General features: G+C 44.2%; 1 protein-coding gene across 1 annotated transcript in view; it reads right to left on the bottom strand.

Annotated features, from left to right (window-relative positions):
• Nucleotides 1–2,786: 2,786 nt before the first annotated feature.
• LOC114050516 (secernin-1) overlaps nt 2,787–8,454 on the bottom strand; it is a 64,833-nt gene continuing 59,165 nt past the window's right edge. Inside the window, exons 8-9 of the mRNA XM_027872273.1 lie at nt 6,910–7,069; nt 2,787–6,627 (exon numbers count right to left, since the gene is read on the bottom strand). Coding sequence (XP_027728074.1) covers nt 6,911–7,069 — 159 coding nt within the window. The 3' untranslated portion in view covers nt 2,787–6,627; nt 6,910. The remainder of the gene's footprint in view (nt 6,628–6,909; nt 7,070–8,454) is intronic.

Below are 8,454 nucleotides of genomic sequence, written 5' to 3'. Positions count from 1 at the left end.
CGTAGAGTCATGGGAACATACATAACCCCAATTCTTTCTCCATCACAGAACAGGACGTGTGGCCAGAGAGGGAAGCTCTGGGGGCTGTGCTTGGCATGTTCATAGATGAAAGAAGATAGGGAGACTCTGCTTGTCTAATTTAAGATATGACTTTAAGATAAGATAGAATTCTTCAAAAGCAAAGAAAAAGCCGCAATCCATTTTTAGATTGGAATCTCTGGAAACTGGAAAGAAATGATCAAATCAAAAAGCAATTACTGGGTTAAAAAAAACCATTTATTAAGCTCCTACTGGATGCAGTCACAGTCACTGAATTAGCAACCTCTTGTGCTCATCACCGGTGCACAGTTGCTAGGAATAATATTTCACAAAATGGTACAAAGAAGAACCTCAGTCTGGATGCTTGATGGGTGTTTTCTGCACCCCCTCCTCCATCTCAGGGATTTTCATTGCTACTGCAGTCTACATGAGGCCCTTCCTATTTAATATGTGTTTCATATTTATTAAGGTTTCTCTTTATAAATCAATTTCTTGGTGCTAAAATTGTTGACAATGAATGGAAATACCAGGGCCAGCGCCGTGGTTGGAGATAAGGACCATCTCCGGTGCAGAGCAAAGGCCAGGATTTGACGCAGAGGATTAAGGGGCTATTTTAATCTGATGATAAGACAGGCTTCATGATGGGGCAGAATAGCGTTTGTGCAGAACCAGAAACTTTCTGGGATACGTGGACCTAGATAAGCATCTTTTTGGAAAATAATTCTTGTTACACACGCATATGCCCCCACGTACACAGCCAGCTGGAAAAAGAGCACTTTTAACTTAAATGTTTGAACTCCTTGATGAAGAGCCCATACCCCCTCCCTGGGAGGTCTGCCCCTCCCCATCCCCGTCCCATGCGAACCTTCCCTGTTCTTCTGGGGTTAAAAAGTTCTAAATACATTCTTATTGATCTTTTGTTTTGACATCTCAGTTTCTACCAGGATTCCTCCAACTTCCCTCTTCCATGGCCATCCCATAGAACAAAGATATTTTTAAAGAAAAAATAGGAAAAAATCAGCAATACTGATCAGTAGACTGACAAAGTCTCAAAATACCTGCCACGTCCTTTCTCCCCACCCCACCATACCTCCCACCTCTTCAAAGGCGGAATCTTCTCATACAGTTTATTTGGAACCATGCCTGTTCTTTGTACTTCTGTTTTAATCTCAGAATTTCAGAATGGAATGGGGCCTCAATGAGATCCCCTTACGATGTTCCTGACCATCCTGGCTTCGCTTGAATATCTCCGGTGAAGGTGTACCCATTATCTCCCAAGGATGGTTTAGTTCCCCGAATAAAACTTAAATAGGGCTTCTGGATGCTAATAAAAAAAATTTCAAATAGAGTAAGCTTCTTAAGTGTAGGGGTTATTTTATACTTTTTGTATTTATATCCTTAGTCCCTAGCACAACGCCTGACATACAGTAGGTGCTTAATAAAGGCTTGTTGCTGACCACAGCCCCAATCTTTATTCCTTATGCCATATGTCTATTATGGTCAATAATGATCTCCCTTCCTTATAAACTTCCCACGGTAGCCACAGAATGGAAGAGACTTTCTTTTTAAAGTTGACTTCTATGAAAAGAGCCTCTTAATATAGAACAGTGTGCAGGATGCCCTCCCATAGCACTCTCTTGGAAGTCCATCCTACAGCCAAGATAGCCAAGATCTTCTGCTTACTGAGCCCTCATGAACAGGGCTGGGAAGGAACCAATCCAGAGCCAGCCCGCTCCACCCCAACTCCCATCCCAAAGCATCTGAGGCAGGGTGTGCTCAGCTACAAGAGGAATCCTCCCCAGTCTATGCCCCTGTTTTATTTAGATCTTCCCTCCTAGGAACTTTTGAGGATGTCAAGGTGTGCAACCTTAAAGACCTCTGGATTTGGAGGTGGGACATATGGGGTCCAGATCAAGCTGTACCACTTACTACTGGAGTGACCTTGAGCATTTTCTTTCCTCGTTGTTAGGATGAGGAGCCATGATTCAGTATAACGGTCCCAGTCCTGAATTCAAAATAAAAGGACCCAATCCTGCCCGTGTCTCTGGGCCAATGTCTTCTGCTCTTTGTAAAATCGGGTTTGGAATACTGTGGCTCAATGGAAACAGCCCTCGATTTGCAGTCAAGAGGACCTAGGTTTGAACCCCAATTCAGCTGCTTACTAGCTGTGGGACCCCAGACCTAGGCCTCAGTTTCTTCATCTGTAAAATGTGGAGCCTGGACTAGCTGCCCTCTGAACAAATGAGATGATATTTGTAAAGCACTTAATACAGTGCCTGGTGGAGGTGCTTAATAAATGCTTGTTTCTTTCCTCCCTTTCAGCCCATGATCCCTCCACAGCTTGCAGAGATAGGTTTAATGATCACTACACTAGAAACACAAGAATGACATTTTCATTGCCACTGTTTATGGCCAAAGCACAGTGCCCTCTAACAAAAACAGCCCAGACCTACAGTCTGACCTTGTGGAAGGTTGTGGGAGAAAGGACAGAGGTGGGTGAGAATGTCATTATACTCTCTTCCTGTCATAGGAAGGTATGAATCATGACTCACCCTGACCTACTTAGGGCATAATCATATTCAGCTGGAAGGGGCAACGTGTTTTTCTGGACCTCCTTGGCTAGGTGAGCTCATTCCTCAGGCGAGACATAACGGAGGCAGGGGTAGGGCCCATTCCAATCAACTCTCTGGCTCCAACCTCTCCCTGCATTTATTTATGGGACAGCTGAGACATCACAAAGGAGGCAGTTTAGGGTGATTCAGTAGTTTTAATTTTATGCATAATGCATTTATAGACAAGGTCATAGAGGAAAGAGCTGGAGAAGAATATCTTCCTGTTCAAAGGCATTGGTTAAAAAAAAATCATCATCATAACTACATTGTCTGCTCCCACAACAGGAAAAAGAATGTTTCCTCTTTCATTGTTCTCAACAAAGAGTATTTTTCCATTAAAGACACTTCAGTTTATCACGAGATGATTGCAAACAGGTGCAGGTGAGTTTCCACAAGGAATTAGCAAATGAAGGTTCACATAGTGTTTGGGTTCAGTCAGAGAAAGCACACATTGACACAGAATCAGAAACTGTAAATGGGATTTAGAAGTTGCATGAAATGATCAGCATTGGCTAAGAATAATCCAATTAATGGAGTTGCCTGGCCTCCATGGCTGAGAGAAGTGGGTCTGTGTAACAACTGTGTACCAGAGAGGCAAGACTTGAACCCAGATCTTCCCGACCCCAAGGCTGACTCTACTCACTAGGCCATGATGTCTCTCTTGGCATATGTACGTTCTGATAATTTCGTGTCTTCGCTCAACAGCCAAGAACTGTGTTATTGGGATCTAAGTGGAGTAAATGTCTGCATGTTCTGATGCAGGGGCTTCTTCACGGTGATGACCTCATACAGATCATTTGAATAATTCGTAGGTTTCACATTATAACCTTTACCACTCGAAACCTTTCATTTTATAAAAGCCGGGCTCTTTCCTCTCAAAATGGTTGGCTTGTCCTCGTCTGTGGCTGGTAAGCAGCCAGGTTCTAACTAGACAACAATCGAATTAATGTTGTCTTGGGCTGGATGATGATTGTGGCCAGCCTCTCTGCCCTTATTGGTTATGTCTTCTGAATCCAAAGATGGCTCCCACATCATAAATATGGTAAATTTGTCAACATTCCAAACTTTGGACTTTATTTTTAAAAAATGTCATGCCTACGATATCACTTCTCTCTCAGTGAACAGACTGGAGTTTATGAGCCTCCTCAAGCATTTTCCAAGAGACCTAAAGCCCCCATTAAGTTTTTGTTAGTTTGAAGTTGGGTTGTTTTGGTTTGGTTTTGTATTTCTTCAGCCACAGAAGGCAAAGGCCCAATCAGATCAGGCACAGAATTGTATAAGTAGTTAACTAAATATGCAAAACCATTCAGAGGGAGTAGCAGAAACATCAATGACTTAGCCTACCCAAATATAATTGCTTTTCAGTGGCCACCTTCCCATCACTCCTGGGGAAATGGAAATTAGTCAGGGGCTGTCCCCAGCGTGCATGCAATACGAGGTCCACATTTCCTCGTAACCAGCCTTATCCAAGAAACCAAACTTGCTCTGAGTCATTGAATCAGCATAGTGATGCTGGGCTAGGAACAGCATAGAAAGGGTTGGTCCAAATAACCTGCCAGAGCCTGCTCCGCCATTCTTTTGATCTGCCCAAGCAAGGTCAGTGTATAGTCTCAGCAGTCTTGTCTGTGGGGTCCAGGCATCAAGCTAGAGCAACAAGGTTCAGCTTTAGGATTATACCAGTAAGGACTTAAGCCACAGTAGGAATCAGGAGAACCAAATTTATTTTCTCAACATTCAAATCAGCTTGGTTGATACGGAGCAGATCTCTGAGTTCTCAATAGCGAAAGGTCTACTGGCCCCCCGTACCCATCATGAATTTGTAGAATTTCTCTCCAGGTTTTCTTAGTTTATTTAAGATACCCCATATTATATCATCACTCCTTCCATTACAGGGGTCCTTCACCTGGGGTCCATGGATAAATCTCAAGGGGTCCATGAATGTTTTTTAAAAAAATTTTATAATTGCCTTTCAATGTAACTGTCTTCCTTTGTGATTCTATATATTTAATTTTACACATTTAAAAATATGATTCTGCAAAGGGGTTCACAGGCTTCCCCAGACTGCCAAAGGAGTCTGTGGGGTCTAAGAACCCATAGTCTACAGCTCAACTCAAGAATGACCACTGAGATGTGGTACATCACCAAACTATCTCCACCATTCCTACCCTCTACTTCCACCAGTATATGGGAAGCCCATGAAAGCTGTTGTGGCCATGGAAACTAAACAGAAGTAGTCAAGGGTCTTATCCTGCTCTCCAGAGAGAAAATTGTACAGTTGGTAGCCCGCAGTGTGAAAACGGAGGCAAATTTATTGTTGTGTTTTTGTGGCCCTGCCTTCCCTCACTCTGAAAGAAGCACACCCCGCAGTCTGTGCTTTCTTTCACCTGGACAGCTCTCAGGCATCCATTCACTTGGAGTTAACATCATAAGATACAGAATTTGATAAAATAGCCATGCTTTTCAACCACCACAGGACTTTGGCTAACAGGTTTAAAGCAAGGAGCATATGTACAGAAGGAAGAAGGCTGGAGCTACAACATTGTGAAGGGTAGGTAACCTTCAAAGCTGTCCCAACTGTAGGGTCCTACCAACACAAGTGGTGCAAAGTAATCCCATCCCAATGGCCCCAGACCAGGTGCCCTAACTTACTCCTGTTCCCTTCATTCGTTGTTATATTTATCCGTTTCAGCTGATGATCATCTCATCACCCACTTAAAATTATGACCTTTTTGGGGGGACCATTTTAATAATAAATGAGGGCTTTAGAAAACACGTGTCAGTCCCTTCCCAGTCAAGCAAGGAAGGGGAGAGGGGACGCCTTGGTCTAAGAGCTTTCCCCATGTAAGCTTTTTGGGAGACGGCAGCTGAGAAGTGGGGAAACAGTGAGGAAAAAGAGTCAGACAGAGGAGAAGTCAACAATGTACAGCTAGCAGCAGGAAATAGACTACGCTGCAGGTAACCCACTTGGGAAGCCTTAAAGTGACTTGTAAATAAACACCAGCTATTCAGGAGACAGGGTCCAATAGCTGCCCTGCAGAGCAATGCTGGACCTCTCTAGCCCTCCTTGTACTCGGTCTTCATAGCACTGACCCAATCTGGGCACCCCTTAAGCTGGTTTCCAGGCGCTGTTGACAAATTGCTTTCTTTCACTTAATTCTACACGTGCAGAACGAATCAACTTAACTACCCTAACTGGCTGCTGAGATAATGCATACACAGGGAGAGTGCCTCCAAGTTTCCCAGAGAAGTGAGGGAATCTGGGCATGTAAGAACATCAGCTGATGCCTGCATGGTCACTGGCTGCTGGTTTTCCCCCTCTGCCTTGCATGTTGGCGGATTCCCAGCTTCTGTACGTTTGGAATCCTTCCATGGGGCCATTTAATTACAGTAACCTCAAGCTAGCCAGCAGCAGCTTGGTTCTGAATCATCTATATACATGACACCATCCAGGTGGAGAAGCAGCTGGCCTGCCGAGCTCTGTGCTGGAGGGGCTGTTTCAGCATCAATCCATGCACTGACTCAGCGCCTCTCAAATGTGTCCAGTTCCCTCTGAGACAATCGTGTGTGTGCCTCTCGCTCCTTAAGAGCCTTCCTGGAGACACACTGCAAGCACACTGACTAGAAGAAAAACATGCCTGTAGCTCCAGTCATCGGAACATGGGCCAGGAAGGTCCTCCTCTCATCCATCTGTTCTAGTGGCCCAGAAAAGCATTCCATGGGGTGTCAGCCAGCACACCCGCTGGAAAATCGTGGCCACACTGCTGACGTTCTCCTTGGACTCTACACAAAACAGCATGTGACCAGGCAAAGAAAAGCCAGTTTGTTAAACTTGAAACAGCTACTAAGAAGAGAGAAAGACTCTTTAAAGGTTTTGCTTTCGTTTTGCCTTCCTGAAAATTCGGCAATGTAAAGACTATCCTTCAGGGCTTGACAAGCGCTAATCTTCTTGGGAAAAGGCTAAGCGTGCCCATCATCACTGAAATAAGATAACAGCCACTTAATATCCACCATTAGTCATATAAAGCCAAAGATCAGGCTAGTGAAAAAAACGAATACTGGCTAAATCTTAGGAGGGCCGAGGGAGTTTCTTTCCAAGACCAAAAGCACAGAGTGTGAGTTAAAATTAGACTGGTTGTTTAGAAAAGGGGGCTGAAATATTCATCTTCTATTTTACTCAAAGAGGAGAGGGGATTGGTTTTGCTTGGAGTTTGGCCAAGTAGGGAGTTTCTAAGTGAGAGGAGAGAAAGGGTGGGCTTACTTCACTTAAAGAACTTAATCTCCGTGTCAACACAATCATAGAAAAGGTCGGCCACTTCAGTGGGGTCCATAGGGTCAGTGCTGCTCAGAATGCTTTCCATGGCCTCCAGCCCTTGTTTCTCCAGGTCCAACATGGTCTCCATGAGCTTGTGACCTTGATCCTGAGGAAAGAGACACAGGGTTATGGTGCGTCATAACCAACCACATGGAAAACCTCTCTGTGCAGTTGATCGGCTGCCTTGCCGCTTTGAATATGGTAGAATTGTGGAATGAAAAGGGAAGGGGACCTCAGGCATCATCTCATCATGAATAGACAGGGTTCAAAGGATTCTCGCTCCACAGCTGGAAGGGACCTTAGAGGCCTTCATTTGACAAGTGAGGAAACTGAGACAGGGACATGGAGTAGCAAGGCCTAGACCTAGGACTGGAAGGAATCTCAAAGGCTGCCAAGCCCAGGCATCTTATTTTACAGATGAAGAAACTGAGGCCCAGAAAAGTTGGCTGAGTTGTCCTGAGTCACATAGCCACTGCATAAATGAGATAATATTCAAATCATCTTTCTCTTCCTATTGGTACAAATACACCAAAGAAAGGATCATGGACTTAAAGCTCAAAGGGACCGTGGATGTCACCTAGTGCGACCTCTTCTCGTCTATGAGGAGACCAGGGCCCAGAGATGATCTCCAGAGGCGAAAAGTGGTTTGCTGAAAGTCGTACTCGGAGTACGTGGAAGGGCCTAGACGCAAGTTCTGACTACAAATCCCATGCTTTTTCCACCATGGTAGGATACACATACCCCATTTTACACTAGATCTCTGTGATAGAAAACCTGCCCAGCTCTTAACAAAAGAAGTAAATTGCATATTTCCTAAACCTCAAGGGGCATGAGCAACCTTAATAATGTCCCATATCCTGGGGAAAACTGGTTGGCATGTCTTATTGATACTAGTTAACAACAGCTAGGTTGGTTCCCTCCAAGTCTGTTATTTTTGGAGGAAGAAGGCTGGCCTCCCAGCCTCCAATCCCATCCATTCTGTTAATAACAACAGGCAGGGATGGCTAGCCATGCTGTGGGCGTCTCTGGGGGTAGGCTTACTAGGGAATGTTCAAGTCTGAATTGATGCTTTGGAACTCTGTGTGAAGAACTAAGATGGTGGTGGTGGGGAACAGGTGTGTGTATTTGGATTTATTCAAATAGCACAACATTGTAATTCTTATTATTAGACTATTCGTGGCAAGTGTGTATTTTCACCTTAATGCTTATAAATAACTTGTCTTTGGTGAAAAGCAAGAGATGAGATTTCTAAAAAGAATTCCATCCTCATTGAAGAGGCAGTTTTTGACAAAATGAAGCCACAAAGGGAAGAAGGCTATTCATAAGTCAAATGGAATCTCAGGACAACATTTTAGTGGGAGACTTTGTTTCTGGTTTGTTGCAAAAGACTTTGATGGAAAAATGTAACAGCAACCAAGAATCTGCTGAAAAGTAAAGTGGCAAGTCTGAGAAGGTTCTCCGGGAATGTGGATGACCAGGAGCAAACCTCAG

Source organism: Vombatus ursinus, unplaced genomic scaffold, assembly GCF_900497805.2.
Source record: "Vombatus ursinus unplaced genomic scaffold, bare-nosed wombat genome assembly UNPS02014799.1, whole genome shotgun sequence".
In the NCBI taxonomy this organism is placed as follows: domain Eukaryota; kingdom Metazoa; phylum Chordata; class Mammalia; order Diprotodontia; family Vombatidae; genus Vombatus; species Vombatus ursinus.
Note: the sequence above shows the minus strand (reverse complement) of the source record. Positions and strands in the feature narration are given on the sequence as shown.